The following is a 19,961-nucleotide window of genomic DNA, read 5'->3' as shown; positions in this document are numbered from 1 at the left end:
CCCCTCCCAAGGACCAGCCCCACCAGTACTGAGGATGAGGAAGGTGACAGAGAGATGCGCTCTCCCCATCACCCTGAATTATCACCCAGCCCTCCCCAAATCCCGTCCCTCCTCTCCTGGTCTCCCCCCAAAGCCCCTCTGCTGATCTCTACACCCCACGCCCCCTCCCCACCGCGTCACCCCCATTCCCCACCCACTACGGCTATGGGGCATCCCCAAAAGGCTCTGAGCACTCCTCACACACCCCACACCCCCCCCGCCCCATCTCAGGAGCTGGGGGGGGAAGGCAGGGAAGCCCAATGCTCCTGTGGGGCAGAGGCATCGCTTTGCATCGTGTCCCCCTCCCCGCCTCTCCACGCCGTGGTGTGGGGCAGGTCGGCCTTGGCCGCCCAGCCCCGGGGCGAGGAGGATGGGGAGGAGGAAGGCTCTGGGTGCTGCTGGAACACAGCGCTGGGCTCCTCAGCCCAGGGCTCTGGGGGCGTCGGAGTCCCCCCTCGCTTCTCCCCTCCCCACCACGCCGCTGGCAGCAGGGACGCGGGGCCGTGCCGGCACCGATGGGCCGCCAGCGCCGCGCCGAGCCCAAAGGCTTCGCCGCAGTCGGGGCAGGAGTGCGGCTTCGTGGTGTGGGCTCGCTGGTGCCGGTTGCGGTGGGAGCTGCGCCCGAAGCGCTTCCCGCAGTGGGCGCAGGAGAACGGCTTCTCCCCGGTGTGGCTGAGCCGGTGCCGGTCGTAGTGCGAGCTCCAGGCGAAGCCCTTGCCGCACACGCCGCACTGGTAGGGCTTCTCGCCGCGGTGCAGCCGCCGGTGCCGCTCGAGGCCGGGCACGGTGCTGAAGCCTTTGCCGCAGTCGGGGCAGGCGTGGGGCCGGCCGGGCTGGGCGCCGTGCGTGCGGCGGTGCGCCAGCAAGGTGGAGCTGACGGCGAAGCTCTTGCCGCAGTCGCCGCAGCGGTAGGGCCGCTCGCCCGTGTGCACCCGCCGGTGCCGCTCCAGGTGCGAGCTCACGGCGAAGCCTCGGCCGCACTCGGCGCAGCGGAACGGCTTCTCCCCGGTGTGGATGCGGCGGTGGCGCTCCAAGTGCGAGGCCCAGCCGAAGCGCTTCCCGCACGCCCCACACGGGTACGGTTTGGTGCCGGCGCCGGCTCCCTCGGTGGCTTTGCCTTGCTGCTGGCCGTGGGTGCGCTGGTGCTTGGCCAGCGCCGAGCGCCAGCGGAAGCAGCGCTTGCAAACCGGGCACGGGAACGGCCTCTCACCGCTGTGGACGCGCCGGTGCTTGAGGAGGTTGGAGCTCTGCGAGAAGCATTTGCCGCACTGCTCACAGCGATGGGGCCGCGGGGGGCTGCTGCTGGGCAGCGTCTGCGTGCCCTTGTGCTTGAAGCGCTGCGGGGCCGTCTGGTGGTTGAGGCGCTTGCCGCAATCAACGCACTTCAGTGCGGGCGGCGGGGGCTCTGCTTCCTCCTCCTCCTCCTCTTCCTCGGGGGCAGCGGCGTGGGTGCGCATGTGGCGGTCGAGGTGCGAGCTCCAGGCGAAGGCTCTCCCGCACTGCCCGCACTGGAAGGGCTTCTCGCCGGTGTGGATGCGCCGGTGCCGCTCCAGGTGCGAGCTCCAGGCGAAGGCTTTCCCGCACACCCCGCACTCAAAGGGCTTCCCGCCCGAGTGGCTCTTCTGGTGCCGGTCGAGGGCGCCGGGGTCGGCGAAGCCGCGGCCGCACTGCGGGCACCGGTTGGGTCGGTGGCCGCCGGGAGCGTGGGTGCGCTGGTGGGTGAGCAGGGAGGAGCTGACGCTGAAGCGGCGCCCGCAGTGGGCGCAGGCGTAGGGGCGCTCGCCCGTGTGCACCCGCTGGTGGATGGTGAGGTCGGAGCGCTGGATGAAGCCCTTGCCGCAGTCGGGGCACGCGTGCGGGCGGTCGCCGCTGTGGATCTTCCGGTGCTTCACCAGGGCTGATTTGTGGCTGAAGCTCTTCCCGCACTCCCCGCACGTGGTGCTGGGCTGGGAGGTTGGGTCCCCCGCGCCCCCACTGCCGCACGGCTTCGCCCCGGTCTCCGCGGGGCTCGGGGGATGCTCCTCGGGTTTCACCTCTTGGGGCTCTTCCTTGCCTTGAGGGGGCTCCCGCTCCGCTCCTGCTCCATCCTCTGCGGGGCACAAAGAGACAGAACCCAGGCAGGAGCCAAGGGAAGGGGGTAGGAAAAGGGGAAGCTTCCCTGTGAGCCCCCGCTGCGGTCAAGGCATGACCAGAGGCTCACCTGCAGCCGGGGTGTCTCTGGGCACATGGAGATCCAGGGCTCTCGGTTCACCCCCGTGGGCCAGGCGGGGCAGCAGATCTGGCTTGGGGAAAGGGAATTCTGGTGAAGAGAAGAGGGAATGAGCAGCATGGGGCAGGAGAGACCCATGTCCCTGATGCTGGGATGAGGATCCATGTATCCATCCATCCATCCATCCATCCATCCATCCATCCATCCATCCATCCATCCTTCCGTCTATTCATACTTCCATCACCCATCCATCCATCCCAAACCCTCCTCTGCAGGAGGGGGGATGCTCCTCACCCAGCGCCATCAGCGTGTCGTAGCTCTCCTGCATCACGTCACGATAGAGCGCTCTCTGTCGCGGGTCCAGCAGCACGTACGGCTCCATGGCTGGGGAAGGAAGCAGGTCACCCCCATGAGCCGTTATCCCACGGGATGGACCCTTCCTGCAGAGCCCTCCATCTGTAATCTATAGATTATTGGTGTTTAATAAGCTGAATCTCAAACCAGCCATGAAGCGTGGTGACGGGCAGCTGATGAACCTCTCCCTGCCCTGTATTTCCCCACATCCTACATGAACTTTATACCCTCTGCCTCTAGCAAATGCGGATGAACATCCTTTTCCCCCAGAATTAACGGGAAGGAAGCAGAAAGGGGAACCAGAACCGTGGAAGCATGCCCCTCTGCTCAGTGGGTGCATGGGGATCCCAATGAGTGCCGGTTTAGAGGCACTGTTTGCCTATTCCAGCTGTGGAGGATGGAGGCCGGGATGCGCTGGATGTGCAGGAGGCGGTCACTCACTGGTACCGGGGATAAAAGGGTGATCTCAAGCCGACCCCTCCCGCAGGTTTCGCTCTATTCCTGCTCTTTATCGTGCAGCCCCATCAGCACCTCCCTTACTGCCCTGCTGCTGAGAGCATAAAGAGAGCGGGTTATCAGGAACACCCATCCTCGCAGCACCTCCCTGCTTCCCAAAGCCCATCCCAAACCAAACCCACCCTCTCGAACGAAGGGAGAGGGGAAGGACGGGCGGGCGCCGGCAGGGATGGGGTTTGGGGGGGATTTTGGGGTGGTTTGGGGGGGATTTGGGGTTTATTCTCCACATCTGGAGATGTGGAGACTGGTGCGGGCGGGCGCCGCCGAGGGGATGGGAGGCGAGGGGAAGGGAAAGGATAGAGGGGAAAGCAAAGGGATGCGATGGAAATGGAGCCATTTTCCGCTCTCTTTTTGCACCCGAAGCCCGAATCTCCCCGTTACCTGCGGTCGCCGGCTCGGGAGGTGCTGTCGGCAAAGCCCATAGATGCCCCCCCCCTCCCTTTTAACCCCCAACCCCCCCCTTTTTCGCCCCCAAACAAGCCGGAGTGTGTGTGGGGATGCGGGGACCACAGGGATGCGGCGCGGTCCCTCTGGTAGCCCGAGCAATGAGAGTTAAAAAGGGGAGGGGGGGGGGGGGAAGGAAGGAAGCAAGGAATTAGAGGGAGAAAAAGCCAGGAGAGAGGGAGAAGGAGCTCGGCACCGGGGCCAGGGCCCTCTGGTGGCAACAGCGGCCATGTCTCTGGGCGGAAAGCGAACAAATGCTCATTAAAGACCTGGGAAAGTGGGGTTTTCGCCTCAAAATGGGCTAAAACGCGATGGTTTGGGGGTTTCTGCCCCTCTGTGGGGATGGGGATGTGCCCTGGGAGTGTTATCCTTAGGGAGGGCTGCGGCGGAGCGGGACGCCATGGATTTATTGGTTATAAACCCATTAAGAATCACTTTGGGGCTCAAACTGGAGCGGGGTGAGCATCCTGCGGGATGTTTTAATAGGTGTGGACCACGGGGCTGCTCCTCCCGTTGCAGCGGCTGTTCCCAACGGGAAAAGGGGCTGGTTTTGGGGGTAAACGTGGGGTTTTCTGTCAACAGATGTTGGCGATGTCAGCACGGAGCACGTCCGAGATGTGTTTAACGGCCCCATGAGGGGTTTGGGGGCTCAAAGGTGCCTCCCAAACGGCCCCGTCCCACCATGGCCACAGCGCTTTAGGGGGGCTTTTGCCCCTCGGCAGGACCCGTCGCCGTGGCAACGCCGCCTGGCTGCCCTCACCCAAGATGGACGCCAAGGCTTCACCTCCTGCGGCCATCTTGAGCAAGGCCCTGCTGGCGGCAAGGCGGAGGGGGAGGCGGCAGCCATCTTGTCGCTCTCCCTGCCTGAGGGCGAGGCCGCCATTTTGGAAGCGGGCACGGGTGCCGCCATTTTGACCGTGCGGTCCTCCGCCGCGGTGAGGCCCCACGTGCAGCTCTGGTGTCCGCAGCATGAGGACATGGAGCTGTCGGAGCACGTCCAGAGGAGGCCGAGCAGGGGCTGGGGCAGCTCCTGTGTGGGACCCGGCTGAGAACACTGGGGCCGGAGGAGAGAAGCTGCTTGGAGCCCTCAGAGCAGCTTCAAGGGGGGTATAAGGGTGTGGAGAGGGACCTGCAGCAGGGATGGGACAAGGGGTGATGGAACTGGAACAGGGAAGTTCAGGTTGGAGATGGGGAAGCTCTTCCCGGTGAGCGTGGTGGGACACTGGAGTGGGTTGAATGGAGTTGAACCTGTTCAAGGCCAGGCTGGACTGGGCTTGGAGCAACACTCACTAGTGTGAGGTGGCCGGGGTTGGGACTGGATGAGGTTTAAGCCCTTCGCAACCGATCCCATCCATGATGGACTCCATGCCTGTTTCCATGACAACACGGCGGCTGCGCCATGCACCCCCCCATCGCGCGCAGCGCGCCCCCTGCTGGAAAGACGCGGCCTTCCCCCCCTCCCCGCCTCGTTGTGCGCAGGCGCGGCCACGCCCCCCTCTGCCCGCGCAGGCGCGGCCCCGCTCCCGCGGGCTCAGTCGGGCCTGGGGTGCGGAGCTGAGCGGATCGGAGCGGAGCAGCCGGGAGCCGGGATGGAGGCGCCGCCCGCACCCCCCAGCGTTCCCCCGGCTCCCTGCAGCGCGGCCCGCAGCCTGCAGGACGAGCTGACGTGCCCGGTGTGCCTCGAGTACTTCAACGACCCGGTGCTGGTGGCCGAGTGCGGGCACAACTTCTGCCGCGCCTGCGTGACCCAGTGCTGGGAGGACTCGGCGCGGCGCCTTTGCTGCCCGCAGTGCCGGGAGCCGGTGCCGCAGCGGCTCTTCCGCCCCAACCGCTCCCTCGGTAACATCGTCCACATCGTCCGCCAGCTCGGCTTGCCGCCCAGCCCCGCCGAGCCGCCGCCGGGGCCTCCCGCGCCCTCGCCGCCGCTGCCCGCCGCCGCTCCGCCCGGCCCGCCGGGCCCGCCGCGCTGCCCCCGCCACGGGGAGCCGCTGCGGCTGTACTGCGTGCAGGACCGCCGCGCCGTCTGCGTTGTCTGCCACCTGTCCCGCGAGCACCGGACCCACACCGTGCTGCCCGCCGAGGAGGCGGCCCATGCCCCAGAGGTCAGTGTGGGGCGGGGGGCACTGGGAGCCTTCCCCCCCCCCGAGGTGTTGGGATGCACTGGGGAGCCCTTCTTCCATGCGGGATGGACCCCGCTCAATGGGGGATGTGTAGGGGATAAGTGTATGGAGGAACCGCAGGGATACCCCCCCACACCCCACGGGATGGGGGTGCACCAGGGAAGCCCCCCCCCAGTGCCCTTGGGTGCAGCAGGGACTCCCTGTCCTTAACAGAGGTGACTGCTTATCCCCCAGTGCATAAAGCATCCCCTCGATGCATTTTCCGTGTCCATTAAACGTACCTGGGATGCAGTGAGGATACAGGGTGTAGGGTGCAGAATGGGGATCCCCTGGCCAAGCCGTGTGGTGGGGCAGGTTGTGCAATAGGGACTCAGTTCTCCAGCACCCCAGGGAGAATGGGGGTGCAAAACGGAGCTGGTTTAATTGGGAAGGTACTGGGAGCGGAGGGGTGCAGCCAGTGCGAGATTACCCTGCACTGGTGTGAGTGTGCAGAATACCGTTAAACACCCCAAACCTGCTTCCATGGGCAGGAATGCTCTGGAATGGTCATGGGGCCTGTCTCCAGGGGGTGGGGGGGTGCATAATAAGGGCTTGAAGTGGAGCGGGACACCCCCCCCGAAGGGACTTTCTCCTCGGAGTAGCCCAACACGGGGCGATCGAGCCGTGTGACGCAGAGTGAATCCGGAGCCGTTCAACCACCCGGAACCTCCATAGGGCGCAGGGGAGACTCCCCCGGGGCCATGTGGGGGGGTTCCCCGTTGGAAATAGTCATTAATTAGTACTGAAGAGGCTAACGAGGGCGGGAGCCTGGCCCCGGGCAGCCCAGGCCTGGGGGAGCCAAGATGCCGGCGGCATGTGCAGTGCGCAGCAGCGGATGGAGGAGGAACGGGAGGTGGCACCGGTGCAGCCGGAGCCATCCCGGTGCATCGGGGCACGGAGGGTGGGAGCTTCAACCACAGCCCCTCCGTTCCTGAGTTACCAGCATCGGGGCAGGTGCCTCCAGAGGGGTTTGTACTGAATCTGGTGCTGCAATGGCTGCCTTACCATCTCCAGTGGTTGTGAAGTTGGAGCTTGAGTTGTCCCCTCGTCCCAAATGTGGGACTGGTCCTCATTCAGCACCTTTAGCCTGTTGAAAATTGCTTTTTTGCTGCTTTTCCCCCTTTTTAATTTGCTTTGATGCGTTTTTACCATCTCTTTTTGCCTCTCTGGGGGCTGTTTGCAGCTCCTGCTTCTGCTGTCGTTGCTGTTCTCTCCCATGGCACCAAACCCTGGTTACAGACAGAATCTCTGCAGCTCTGTGTTGTATTTGTACAAGATGAGCCGTTGGTTGCTGCCCAAAGCCCTGCTGCTTCCTGTGGAGCGTTGCTAAGCATCTCCCTGTCTGCCTTGGAGGCCAAAGGCCTTCAAACAAGGGCAGTTTCCAACAGTGAGCTGTTGGTAAAGTCGCTGCGCAGCTTGGAGGCAGCCAACCCCTCCCCATCTCAGTGGGGTTCAGGCAGTCGTGGGGGGCTGGGATGTGAAGGCTCATCCCAAAAGGTGATCCCAAGGGGCAGAAAAGGGGTTCTCCTGTGGGGTTTGTGCTTGCAGAGGGCTAAAAACTGGCTCTAGCCTGGCCTTTTGCTTTCCTGCCCTTCCTCCCTTCCCTCGTATCTGTTTCCAGGCTGGTTTGGGGGCAGTTTTTGGCTTGCCCCAAACTAAGGGTTGAGGGTGATGGGGCAGGGGAGGACACGGCGCAGTGTTGGCCTCACCTCTCTTTGGGTTCGTGGTGTTCTCCGCCTCACCCCCCCCCCCCCCCCCCAGGTTTGATGGGATTTGCCCAGTTTCAGCAGCAGCACTGGAGGGACCCCCCCATCCCATCCCTCTGTATTCCTGATGCCAGGTAGGCAGGATTCCCAACAGAGCTGCTTTGTCCTTGCAGGAGGTGCCCCAGGAGCACTTGAGCTCCCTGAGGAAAGGGCGTGAAGAAGCCAAAGCTGAGAGGGAGAGACAGAGCGAGGACTTGCTGGTGAGTACCCGGGGGGGGTCCCTGCCCCCCCCCTCCCAGCCATGGGGTGTCCATCTCACGTGGGCTCCCCACTGGGATCTTGCAGAAGCAAACAGAAGTGGAGAGGCAGAAGATCGTGGCTGAGTGCAAGGAGCTCCGGGGCTTCCTGGAGGAGAAGGAGCAGCTCCTGTTATCCCGCCTGGAAGAGCTGGACAAAGACATCCTCAAGAGGAGGGATGAGAGCGTGTCCCGGCTCTCCGAGGAGATCGCCCAGCTCGACAAGCTGCTGGCTGAGCAGGGAGGAGAGAGCAGCCCCGGGAGCCAGCCCGGGCAGGTGAGATCTGTGGGATGGGTGTGGGATCGGGATCCGTTGCCAGGGTGCTGACCCCCACCCTTGGTGTCCGTTGCTGTGAGCCCTGTGTCCTCGTGGGGTTTGCAGCTTGGCACGGTCATGTTTTCCTTTAAAAACCACGTTGGTTTTCCCATCCACCCTGGAAAGGAAAGGGGAAGGGAAAAACCTCATAATTACGGACTGGTTCTGCCATTTCCATGGGCCCATGCTTTGGGAATGGGCTGGGAGCTGCTCCCTCAGCACAGCAGTCATGGGGCTGGTTTGGGGGAGGATTTGGGAGACTTTGAGCTTATCCTTTCTTGGTGTTTTCCTCTCTTTCCAGGTTGTTGCCCCATCTGGAAGCAGGTGAGAAGCTGAGCCCTTGCTGGGGCTCACACTGGGGGTTCCGGCTCCCCCCCTGTGGTTCTCACCCATACCAGGGTGTCACCAACCCCAAACCCAGGCTTGTGGCAGGGGTTGAGCATCCCCCAGAGGGAAACCGCAGAGTAGCTTGGGTGGTGAGGGGCAGAACCCCCCACACTAGTCCTAATTCTCAGCTGTTGGGTGAGGAGGATACTAATCCAACCCCAAACCTTCCCTTTCTTTCCTGCCTGTAGCTTGGGGGTTCAGTTATTCCCATTGGGAGCCTAATGCTACTTTCTTGTCCCCAGCTTTGAGAGCTGGATGTTCTGCAAGCCCGAGGCTGGCTTCACAGAGCTGGAGAAGAAACTCAAGAGCTTCTCCCAGAAGAGTGCAGTGCTGAAGGAGGTGTTGCTGGAGTTCAAGGGTGAGCCCTGGGACAGGTTCCCTCCCGAAGCTGGTGCTTCCCATGGAAACCTGGTGTTGAGTTCAGTATAAAACACAGCTCTGAGTTGTGCTCTTGCTTCCCCCTTGTTGGGACAGCTCCATTTGAGCAACTGCTCGTGAAAAGCAAGAGCAGCAGCACATTGCCCTTGAATTCCTTGGATTCTGGAGGTATCCATCCACTGCCGTTCCCAAGCAGTGGCAGTGGGTGGCTTGCCATGCAGCAGGGATCAAGGTTGTGTGATTGTCAAGTCCCCTGGCACAACAGCAGCTGACCTTCTTTCTTCTCTCCCCTCAGAGAACCTCAGGTTCGAGCTGGAGAATGACACAGGTGAGCACATCGCCTTCCTCCGTGTCCTTAATGCAGGAGTTTGGGCTTCTCCAGGCAGGAGAGGAGGAAAACCGGTGCTGCTGCTGCCAAGGGAAGAGGGGGAATGATCCCAGTGCTCAGAGAGGCCCTGGGAGGTGCAGCCCTGGGGCTGGTGGCGTTTAAGAGGACTCTGCAAGAGACCTTTGTCCCTGCTCCTGGGTGTTGGATCCGCTCCGGGATGGACTTTGCAATCTCTGTGGTGGGTGCAGGATGGAGCCAGCTCTCAGCAGCCTCTGATGTTCCCTGCTCACAGCCAGTTCCTGAGCATCCCCTGAGTACAGAGCCAGCCCTTAAACACGAGGATATTTGCTTATTCCAGCACTTGGAAGTGACTGAAGGAACCTGGGGTGTGGAGCAGCTTGGGCTAGGGAAAGGTGTCCATGCCTGTGGCAGGGGTTGGAACTGGATGAGCTTTACGGTTCCTTCCAGTCCAGACCATCCCACGATCCTATAAAATGCTACTTCAGCCCAGAAATCTCTATTCCAGAGTGAGGAGGTGCCTGGGATGGGGCGGGCTGGAGGGTTTCCAGCAGGGATCTGCCTGTTCCTCTGCTTGCATTAGGATATGGAGCCCGATCCTTGTTCCCTGCAGCTCTTTGAGTGCTTAAAGTTGGAGGTGACCCCCTCCTGTGGGGCAGAGACAACGAATCCCTTTGGAGAGTGGGATCCTTGGCTCGCAGGTGCTCACATCCCTGTTTCCCTCCTCCCAGGTGACCTCTCCCTGGACCCAGACACAGCCAACCCCTACCTGGTGCTGTCAGAGGACAAGAGGAGCGTGCGGCTCCGGAGCGCACCGCAGGAGCTGCCGGCAAATCCCAAGAGATTCGATTATTCCTTCTGCGTGCTGGCAGCGGAGGGGTTCGTGGCTGGGAGGCACTACTGGGAGGTGGAGGTGGGAGATGGGGAGAGCTGGGTGCTGGGGGCAGCGCGCGAGTCCGTGCGGAGGAAGGAGAAGATCGACTTTGCTCCCGAGGAGGGGATCTGGGCGGTGGGATTGAACTGGAAAGGGAAGAACTGGGATCAGTACCAGGCTTTCACCTCCCCAGAGACGCCCCTGTCCCTGTGTGAGAGGCCCAGGAAGATCGGGGTCTACCTGGACTATGAGGGGGGGTGGGTGGCGTTCTACAACGCCGACAACATGGCTCCGATCTTCACCTTCACCGCTGCTTTCACCGAGAAGATCTTCCCCTTCTTCTGGCTCTTCTATGTGGGCTCCTCCCTCTCCCTCTGCAATTGAGCCTCCAGTTTCTTTAGCCCTCCCGAGGTGACCTGCAAGTAGGATCCTGTCCCTTTTCCCGCCCTGCTTTCAGGCAGAGCCCCCCAGACCTCCTCATTGTCCCTTGTTCTGCTGTTTTCTTGTTGCTTTCCGGTTTTGAGTCGTCTTCACACCAAAAACCTTCCTCCGGGGCATCAGCCGTGGAGGGTGATGGCTGAAATAGCCTGGTTGTGGGGTTATTCTTGTTGTAGAAGTAACCCCATGTGTTTTGTTTGCTGTTCTGTTTCAAGTTTGCTGCCCCATGTGAACAGGGATGTAACCAGGGACGAAAGCTCCCATAGGGGTTACTTGCATCCTGCATTGTTCCAAAGCTTTTGTGCACCCCAGGAAGCTCTAGAAGGCTGGAAAACCAGCGTGAGGAGCAGAGGTACCATTCCCAGCCCTGGTTCCTGATGCAGTTGCTGTGCAGGTCACCTTTTAGCTTCCCTTTCACCTCATCCTTGCTTTCCTTTCCCCTTGGGAAAGGGCCGAGTTCATCTCCTCGCTGTTGGTAGCACCAAGAGAGCAAAACCTCATCCCCTTCCTCACCGCTTCCCCCAGTAGCACTGAGCATCCGTAGGGTTGGGAATGGAGGGAGATGGGATGAGTTTTGGGGTGTAGCCATAGGGACATGCAGCAAAGCAGCAGTTTAGGGTTGCATTGTGGGTAGAGCCCGATGGAATCCAGCTTGTATCCGTTGGGAAGGAGGGGGAAGCTTGTTTTCAATGTGATCTCGTGCGTATAACCCCTGGCCCACCCTCGTGTGCTCCACGATGCTTTCTTGTCTCTGCCCTGTCACTGTTTAGTGGGGAAATAAAAGTTGCTGTGCAAAAAACTAACACCAAAATCCCTGGAATTCCCCAAATTCCTGTTTCCTGGGCTGCCTGCAGCAGGAAAAGCTGCTCTCGGGTCCTCGGCCACCCTCATCGAGGTGAATGGGGCTTGCGGACGCCTGTCCTTGTCCCTGTCAGCTCTCTGGGGAGGGTGTTGATGGGGGTGCCCCCAGATGGGTATCACGGAGCATCCCTGGAATGCTCAGGAAGAGGTAAATGGCATTCATAGGCTATGGGGAACCATCACCACATCAATAACACCCATGTCCAAGGCCAGACCTTGGCCTCAGTCCCCTCCACCTCCATCATCGTTTTATTGTGCTGAACATGGAAAACCTCAGGATTTGGTGTTGACCTGGCCAAAACCAGGGCAAATCTCCCTTTCCCCCTCTTTTCCATAGCAACTCAGCACTGAGATGGCCGCTGGAAGTGGGGAAACCCCCTTGGACATGGAATGAGTCTTTATTGAGGATGCTGCTGGTGCCGTTGGCACCCTCACATTGGGAGAGATTCAGGGAGGAAGCTCCATGTGTGTGAGCCCAGGGTTTGGCAGAGAAGCTGGGAAGCGCCGTTCCTTCCCCACTCCTTGTACTCTTGGCACTGCTGCGGGGTCCAGCATCACCCTTGTCCATCACCCCTCATCCTCTGATCTCAGTCCAAGGAGGATGCGTCCTATGAGCCAGCACCCTCCATCCCCTGGCCTTGGGATGCTCCCGTATCCTGGATCCCGATTCCTTCCCCATACTCAGCAACGGGAGGCGGGATCTCCTCCGGGTCCGCACGGCTCCCCAGCGTGGCCCCAGGGGCCGGCCCCTCCATGGGCACTGGGGCCGGCGGTGCTGGGCGCTCGCCGGGGGGGTGGCTCTTGCTCTTGTGGGCCGCGACGTTGTCCCTCTTCTCGAACCTCTTGCCACAGAGCTCGCAGGAGAACTGGTACCCGGCAGCGGCGCCGTGCTTCTTCATGTGCCAGTTGAGGGAGGCCTTCTGGCGGCACGTGAAGCCGCACACCTCGCACCTTGCAATGGGGCAGAGAGGCAGGAATGGGGCTCACCGGGTGCTGAGCACCAGGGGGACCCAGGCCCACCTCAGCTCGGCGCTGGGATTGCAATGGGGGGCTTAGCGAAGACACCGCAGCACAGCACGGGTGGCTCAGCCTCCAGGCAAGGCGGGGCAGTGCTCTGGTTAGACCCAGCTCATTGCTCTCCTTAAATCCCAGCTCATTGCTCTCCTTGGGTCCCTGCTGATTGCTGTCCTTAAGTCCCTGCTGATTGCTCTCCTTAAGCCCATCTTATTGCTCTCCTTAAGACCATCTTACTGCTCTCCTTAGGTCCCTGCTTACTGCTCTCCTTTAGGACCCAGCTTATTGCTCTCCTTAGATCCCAGCTTACTGCTCTCCTTTAGAACTCAGCTTATTGCCCTCATAGAATAGTTAGGGTTGGAAAGGACCTTAAGATCATCTAGTTCCAACCCCCCTGCCGTGAGCAGGGACACCTTACACTAAATCGTATCACCCAAGGCCTCGTCCAACCTGGTCTTGAACACTGCCAGGGATCCCATCTTATTGCTCTTGTTAAATCCCAGTTTATTGCTCTCCTTAAGCCCAGCTTATTGCTCTCCTTAAATCCCATCTTATTCAGCTCTTCCAAACCAAGCCCACCCTGAAGCTGATGCTGAAGCTGCTGCTCAGAGCTCATCCAACCCCAAACCTTGAGGCAAAGCAATATCTAACAGCCAGCCCTGAGCACCTTGGCTCTCCCATGGAGCCAAGAAACTCAACTTGGGTTGAAAACCTGATGAATTCAGGCTGAAAAGCACTGAGGAGAAAGCACCAGAGCCTGTGCTCACTGTGGTGGGACCAGTACTCACTGCAGAGGCTTCTCCCCTGTGTGGATGCGCCTGTGGATGATGAGGTTGCTGCTGGTGCGGAAGGAGCGGGCACAGAACTCACAGATGTAGTCCCTCTTGTCTGGGAGCAGAGGAAACAAGGGGTCAGGAGCAGATCCAGGCTCAGGGGCAGGCAGGGACGTGTTGGGATGTGCTTTAGGAGGGGAGCTATAGCCCCATGGCGGGGGGTAGGTGCCCAACTCACCGCTGTGCAGCTTCTCGTGCTCCTTGAGGTGCTTCTTGAAGTTGAAGGATTTGCCGCAGCTGGGCTCTGAGCACGTGAAGGTTTTCTGGTGCACGTGCTGGTACTTCTTGTGGTGCTGGTGTGTGGGGAGAAGAGAGGTCGGTGACGGGAGGATGCACTTGGAGGAAGCCCAAAGGGCCCCGTTCCACCCCCCTGAAGCGTGAGGTGGGACCGAAGCGCCCTCAGGCTGCTGCACACATGGGGCCAACAAGTCCTATGGCTCCATGGGCAAGCCAGGCTGCCCCGTTCCAGCTCTGGGACAGCACCCAAAGCACCTCCAACAAGGCAAACCCTGCCCCATGGGGATGCCTCACGTTCAGGTACTGGCGGTTGGAGAAGATCTTGCCACAGCCCTCGAAGTCGCACAGGAGGATCTCGCGCTTGGCGGCCTTCCTATGGGATACAGGGTGGGAAACCAACGTCGGGGAGGATGCTCCGGTCCCCCATGAGGTCCTCCTCCCCCCCCGGCCCCAGAGGCTGGGTTCCAGCACACGGGAAGGGGATGGAGCCCCCAGCCCCACGCACCGGATCCTCTTGGGGCCGATCTGCGCCACGTCCTCATCGCTCGCCCGCGCTCGCCTCTTGCAGCTGCAATGGGAGAGAAGGGGCTGGAGTGAGGCTCTTGTCCCCCCACAGGCGAAGCCCACACTGAAACCAGCCCCTGGCCACCCTTTCCCTGCTGTTTCCTCCATCCTGAGGGATTCTCCCCATCCCAGCGGGAAGCGGCGCTGACAAATGCACCTTTGAGGCGTTAGAAATGGGAGTATGCTCTTTATTGCTCATTATAAGCCTTTCACATGGGTCTGGGCACGTCCCAGGGCATTGAGGTTGGTGTCAACCTCACACCAGCCTCATCTGAGCTATGATTTATCCATAGGGAATTCCGGGCTCCCGTCCTGGAATGAAGGAAAAGGGTGTTAAAACCAGGACTGCTTGGGGGGGGAGAATAAAGAGACTGCAATAGACAGCTCAGCCTCAGCACGGGGCTGGGCATCTCCGTCCACAACCTCTTCCAACATGCTTTGAGCTCAGGATGGGGTTACCTTTGGGATGAACATGCCAAGGGCTCAGGAGAGGGCATTTTAGCTCCGTTCTTCCAGGTGCTGCAACAAGGAAAAGGGGGGAAATGAACCAAAGGCTGGGAAACAGCATCCCTGTAACCGAATCCAGCCTAGAGCTCAGGTGGAATAATGTGGGAGCTGGTGCCCCGTAGCGCAGCGACGGGCAAGGGGAGGAGAAAAGCAAATCCAGCTTTACCATCACGTTTTCCATTGCTGGGCCTGGATCTTCACTCTTCCAACAAGCAGGAGGCGCTTCCAGAGCTGGAAGGAGGCAGGAAGGGTGCTGAGCACCACAAGGAAGCAGGAATCCCATGTCCGAGTGAAAAGGCTCCCGTGTGGAGCAGCAGGTACTTACGCCTGGGCCTGCTGGTCCCGTCTCCCATTGGATGCATGGAGCAGGATGAGGTGAACATGCTCATTCCAGTGAAAAAGGGGAGTTTGACCCCCTCCTTGTTGTTACAAGGTGCAGGAAGGAGCCAGCTCCTTCTGTGCCAGCCCCACATGGGCCAGCCTCTGGCTTCAGCACCGAGACCAACCTCTCCTTAACACCCTTGCAAGAGCCAGCAATAAAGGGATGAGCTCAGGACAAAGCTGGGAATGTCGAGGCTGGGAAGGCAGGATCAAACCCAACCCTCAGTGCAAAGAGCAGCGCTTAGCAGAGGCTGCAGATGGAGTCAGCATCGGCGTCATTGTCCCTTGGGCAACCTCACTTCTGCCCCATATCCATGAGTGAGAGCAGTGTCTGTGCTTCTCCAGGTGAGGAGGGGTGGGATGGATGATGGAGGGATGGATGATGGATGCATGGATGATGGAGGGATGGATGATGGATGCATGGATGATGGAGGGATGGATGCATGGATGATGGATGTTTTTGCTGCTACAACCTCCAGGCTGCTCAGAAGCTTCATGGTGGTGGTTTAAGGGGTCTTTGTGCCCCTCCTGGAGCACCCCTGCCCCAGCAGCACATCTCCAACCACCCAGGACCAGCTCCACAAGACGCAGTGGATGAGACGAAGACTCATTAAACCCCTCATAGTGAAGCTGCTTGGCAAGCCCCAGCACCCAACAAGCTCTGCTCTGTGACGGCAGCATCACAAGGACAAGGATTAAACCACCCTGGGACATGTGGTGTCCCAGATTGAACACCCAATAGCACTGGGTTGGATGGTTCCTACCTGGCTCCTCGGCATGGGAAGCACCACCAGCATCCCCAAAACACTCATTCAGTGGCCATGGAGAGCTGGGTACCCCAAGACGAGCACCCAATGCCCATCCCCAGCATCCCCACCTGAACACGGCGCCGTGACCCACCTCACTCGTCCACTCTTCTCCTCGGATGGGCTGGAGCTGCTCAGGCTCAGCTCCTCTGGGGGCTGCTCCTCCTTGATGGGGTTCTTGGGGGCTCTGCTCTGGCTTGGTCGCCGCTGCAGCTCCGACTCACTGGGAGAAGAGAGGATTGGGATAGGAAACACGGCTGGATGTGGTGGGATACAGATGTGGTTGGCTATGGCAAAGACCCTCAGACACAGTGAGAAGGTGCCCTCATTTAAGTGCCATAAGGACCTTGCTCCCATCTCCTCCCACCTGCGAGGGCAGCACAGGAGGGTGGCAGAGGTGCAGGGTCTGAGCCTGGGATGATCCCAGTCCTCAGGCTCCTTCCCGGCAGCTCCAAGTGCTCCTCACCTGTCCAGGGACGGGTGGTAGTTCTCATCACGCAGGTCATCTGTGTAGGTCAAGTCATCGTCCTCGGCAAAGTCCTCATCCTCATCCTCCTCCTCCTCTTCCTCCTCCGGGGGCTCAGGCCCCTGCTTCACCTTCTCCTCTGGGATGAGTGCGCTGCGGGAACACAATGACCAAGGAATGGGATAGAGGGGTCCAAGCTTCTTCCCTGGGGAAAGATTCCTGTGTGGCAGCACTCACCTCCCGTGATCCTTCCGCGTGGTCCCTGTCTCTGCTGGCACCTGGGGCGCTGCAAGATGACAGGAGCAGTAAATTGAAGCTGGGATGTTGGGAGAGGCAGAGGATGGGGAATGGATCTGGCAGTAGGGTTGGGAAGCTGGAGGTGTTGGAAAGGACCTGGCTGGTGCCACCCATGCAGTTCTGGATCATTAGTTCTGGAAAGGACCTTGACAACCCGAACCATTCTGTGATTCTACTGGAAGAAGCTCAACCTCTTCTCAAGAGGCTGCTACAGGGAACATGGAAACCCCAAAGCCGACTTTTCCCCCTGGTTTTCAGCGGAGCTTGGGACACCCCCGATCCCAGCGGGAAGGTGCTCGATGGGACAGGAGAGAGGTCAAAGATGGGGCACCAAGAAGCCAATGAGGGTGGCAAAGGGGACGCGGCGCTCACCTGTGTCACCAGCGCCAGCTCCCGGCTCTTCCCTCTGCTCCGGGGCGGGCGCCGGAGCTTCCCCCTCTGCTCCAGGCTCCCCGTTCCCCGCGCGCCGCAGTGAGCGCCGGCGGCCGCTGCCCCCCGGGGCCCCCCCGGGCTCCTCGCTGCCGGGGGCCCCCCAGGAGAAGCTGTGCCCGGCCACGCACTCCCACACGAGCGGGGCCGCGCTGCCCGGCGCCGGCGCCTTCACGTCGGGGACGAAGCCGCACTCCTGGCCGTGGCCGTGGGACAGCACCACGAGGCGCTGCAGGGCTTCGGCGTGGAGGAGGCCGGGACCCGGCTCGCCTGTGGGGCACCAGAGCAAGGGATGGGTGAGGACCAGCCCCAGGGTCTCCATCACGGGGCACCGTGGGGGTCCCTCTGCCTTCCCCTGCAGGGGTGAGGTTCCCACCCTCTGGAATGCCCAAATTCTCAAAGAGTTCCCTCAAAACCAGAGCTGGGAATGCCAAGAACCCCACCACAGCCAAGCCCAGCACCTCAACGCAACGGGAACCTTCTCCCTTCACCATAAAGCTCTCCCGGACCCCATTAATTGTGGGTCGGGGGGGGGCACCTACCCGGGCTCCAGACGCAGCCGTGGGAGCTGTACCTGTGATGGGAAGAGGGGAATGAGCGGGGTTGACCCTTCCCGCTACCCATCCCGAGGGATGGCGGCGCCCGGCACGGACCTGTCGAGGAGGAACTGGGCGAGCTGGGAATGGAGGGCGAAGCCGAGCTGCTCCTTGAGGCGGCACCAGCGCTCCAGGTGCCCCCCGATGCGGATCCGGCACTTGCTGCGCCGCGCATCCAGCTCCCGGCGCTTCTGGCGGCGGATGCAGTCCGGAGCGCGCTGCCGGGCGGGACGGCCCGGATCCATTGGGAGCGGCTGCGGGACACAGGAGTCAGCGGATACAGGGATGGGACAGCTCCATGGGGGGATGCAGAGGGATGGATAGGCAGTGGGATATGGAGACGGTCAGGGGATTATGGGGATGGGATAGAGGGATACGGGGATGGGACAGCTCCATGGGGGGATGCAGGGGGATGGATGGATGTGGGATATGGGGATGGGACAGCTCCATGGGGGATGCAGGGGGATGGATGGATGTGGGATATGGGGATGGGACAGCTCCATGGGGGGATGCAGGGGGATGGATGGATGGATGGATGTGGGATATGGGGATGGGACAGCTCCATGGGGGGATGCAGGGGGATGGATGGATGGATGGATGGATGGATGGATGTGGGACATGGGGATGGGACAGCTCCATGGGGGATGCAGGGGGATGGATGGATGGATGGTTGTGGGATACGGGGATGGGACAGTGGGATCGGGAGGCAGCCCCGCTCCATGGGGAGGGTCTGAAGGAGTCATGCAGGGACATGGGAAAGGACCCCCCTAGGCCCCGCCCACCCCGGCCCGGCCCCGCCCACCCCGGCCCGGCCCCGCCCCCTCCCGTTAGCCCCGCCTCCCTCCTTCCCGCCATTTCTCGCCGCGGGCCCCCCCCAGCCCCTCACGGACCGACCCCCCCCCCCCGCGGTCCCGTTCCCGCCGCCGGGCCTTAAAGCGGCCGCCGCAGCGGGGACGGCGGAACCGGCCGGGACGGGAAGGGAACGGAAGGGAAGGGGGGGCCGAGGCCCCGTCCCGCTCCCCCGGCCCCGCCGCAGCCGTCCCCGCCGCCGCACAACCTCCCCCGCGGGGCCGCGCTCCATCGCATCCCGCGGTGGCCCCACCCCGGGGCCGTGCCCCCTTTAAGAGCCAACGACACCACCCCCCCCCCATCGCTCACGCTGCTCAGGTACCGGGACAAGATGGCGGAGGCACCGCCCCTTTTATCGGCGCATGCGCGTTGGGCTCGCGTCGCGGTCCGGCTCTGGGCCCGGTTTTGGGGTGAAATATCGCGTTTTGGGGACATTTTAGGGGTGTTTCGAGCCTCTGAGGCCCGGGTTCGGTCGCGGTTGGGGCTTGGTTTGGGGAAGGCAGAGCCGCGGTTACCCAGAGCCCCACAGCGCTGCCCTTCAGCCAGCCCCGGCCTGGCTAATAAATAACAGCAATAATGATAAATAGCCATCATAACAATAAATGGTAATAATTGTTATTGTGGATGAAGCCAAAGCCTTTAGTGCCGTGTTGAGGCTATTGGCAATCCAGCACCATCAATGCATCATCAATAGAGCACCATCAATGCAGCATCATCAATGCAGCATCATTAATAGAGCATTATTAATACAGCATCATCAATACATTGTTGCAACATTATCAATACACCATTATTAACAGTATTATCAATACAGCATTATCAGTATAGCATTATCAATACAGCCTTTATACTGCATCATCAATAAAGTTTTGTTAATGCAACACCATTAATCAGGATTAATACACCATTATCAATACAGCATTATCAGTATAGCATTATCAATACAGCCTTTATACTGCGTCATCAGTAAAGTTTTGTTAATGCAACACCATTAATTAGGATTAATACACCATTATCAATACAGTATTATTAGTGCACTATTATGAATGCAGCATTATCAATACACCATTGGCAATACACCATTATTAGTGCACCATTATCAATACACCATTGGCAATACACCATTATTAGTGCACCATTATCAATACAGTATTATTAGTGCAGCATTATGAACGCAGCATTATCAATACACCATTATCAATACACCATTATCAATACAGTATTATTATGAATTATTATGAATGCACCATTATCAATATACCCTTATCAATACACCATTATCAATACACCACTATTAGTGCACCATTATCACTACACCGTTATCAATACACCGTTATCAATACACTATTCTTGACGCATGAAGTGTCCACGGGATAACGATGGACAAACTGGTGCCGGCAAAGCCCCCTTCCCCTGGGGGCTGCTCCGGCCATTCCCCACGTCGGGAATTGCCCCGATGCCACCAGGGGCTTCTCGGCCCCAGCTCCTTCTTGCGCTGGCTCCTCCGCGCGCTCCTTTGGGAAGAGGCTGAGCCCCGGGAAAGGTCAGAGCGCTGCGGAATGCGGGAGAACAGCCGGCTTTTGTGGGGAAAAATGTGGGGCGTGGGACGTCCAGGGGCAGGAATTCCATGGACACGGGAAGGGGAGGGAACGGAGCTCG

At 60.4% G+C, this 19,961-nt stretch overlaps 3 protein-coding genes and 1 long non-coding RNA gene across 8 annotated transcripts; 1 reads left to right on the top strand and 3 right to left on the bottom strand.

Moving 5' to 3' along the window:
• Positions 1 to 254: 254 nt before the first annotated feature.
• On the bottom strand, positions 255 to 3,583 carry LOC134172345 (zinc finger protein 135-like). Of its 2 annotated transcripts, XM_062635413.1 has the most exons (5): positions 3,500 to 3,582; positions 3,044 to 3,149; positions 2,543 to 2,632; positions 2,240 to 2,338; positions 255 to 2,128 (listed from the first exon to the last, which is right to left on the bottom strand). In XM_062635413.1, the coding sequence occupies exons 3-5, from the start codon at positions 2,628 to 2,630 to the stop codon at positions 267 to 269; spliced, it is 2,049 nt and encodes a 682-aa protein (XP_062491397.1). In that variant the 5' UTR covers positions 2,631 to 2,632; positions 3,044 to 3,149; positions 3,500 to 3,582; the 3' UTR covers positions 255 to 266. The 2 variants fall into 2 exon arrangements, with proteins under 2 accessions (XP_062491397.1, XP_062491398.1); XM_062635414.1 differs by lacking the exon at positions 3,044 to 3,149 and having other exon boundaries at positions 3,500 to 3,583.
• A 1,489-nt stretch (positions 3,584 to 5,072) lies between these two features.
• On the top strand, positions 5,073 to 11,283 carry LOC134172356 (E3 ubiquitin-protein ligase TRIM7-like). Its single transcript, XM_062635432.1, has 7 exons — positions 5,073 to 5,664; positions 7,601 to 7,687; positions 7,773 to 8,000; positions 8,341 to 8,363; positions 8,669 to 8,784; positions 9,100 to 9,132; positions 9,882 to 11,283. Exons 1-7 carry the CDS (start codon positions 5,152 to 5,154, stop codon positions 10,406 to 10,408), a joined length of 1,527 nt encoding a protein of 508 aa, XP_062491416.1. The 5' UTR covers positions 5,073 to 5,151; the 3' UTR covers positions 10,409 to 11,283.
• Positions 11,284 to 11,683: 400 nt separating this feature from the next.
• LOC134172350 (zinc finger protein 692-like) lies at positions 11,684 to 18,762 on the bottom strand. 4 transcript variants are annotated; one of them, XM_062635422.1, is made up of 12 exons: positions 18,625 to 18,762; positions 17,511 to 17,707; positions 17,400 to 17,431; positions 16,790 to 17,127; positions 16,369 to 16,409; positions 16,132 to 16,284; positions 15,760 to 15,888; positions 13,913 to 13,975; positions 13,702 to 13,780; positions 13,349 to 13,463; positions 13,126 to 13,225; positions 11,684 to 12,274 (listed from the first exon to the last, which is right to left on the bottom strand). In XM_062635422.1, exons 2-12 carry the CDS (start codon positions 17,696 to 17,698, stop codon positions 11,932 to 11,934), a joined length of 1,581 nt encoding a protein of 526 aa, XP_062491406.1. In that variant the 5' UTR covers positions 17,699 to 17,707; positions 18,625 to 18,762; the 3' UTR covers positions 11,684 to 11,931. The 4 variants fall into 4 exon arrangements, with proteins under 4 accessions (XP_062491406.1, XP_062491405.1, XP_062491402.1 ...); XM_062635421.1 differs by having other exon boundaries at positions 18,612 to 18,661; XM_062635418.1 differs by lacking the exon at positions 18,625 to 18,762 and adding an exon at positions 18,511 to 18,549.
• LOC134172360 (uncharacterized) lies at positions 12,455 to 13,115 on the bottom strand. Its single transcript, XR_009967904.1, has 2 exons — positions 12,802 to 13,115; positions 12,455 to 12,532 (listed from the first exon to the last, which is right to left on the bottom strand). It is a non-coding gene; the product is annotated as an uncharacterized LOC134172360 (long non-coding RNA).
• Positions 18,763 to 19,961: the final 1,199 nt, after the last annotated feature.

The sequence above is a fragment of the Pezoporus occidentalis genome, unplaced genomic scaffold, assembly GCF_034315485.1.
Source record: "Pezoporus occidentalis ecotype Australia unplaced genomic scaffold, CSIRO_AGI_Poc_V1 ctg452, whole genome shotgun sequence".
Taxonomy (NCBI): Eukaryota; Metazoa; Chordata; class Aves; order Psittaciformes; family Psittacidae; genus Pezoporus; species Pezoporus occidentalis.
Note: the sequence above shows the minus strand (reverse complement) of the source record. Positions and strands in the feature narration are given on the sequence as shown.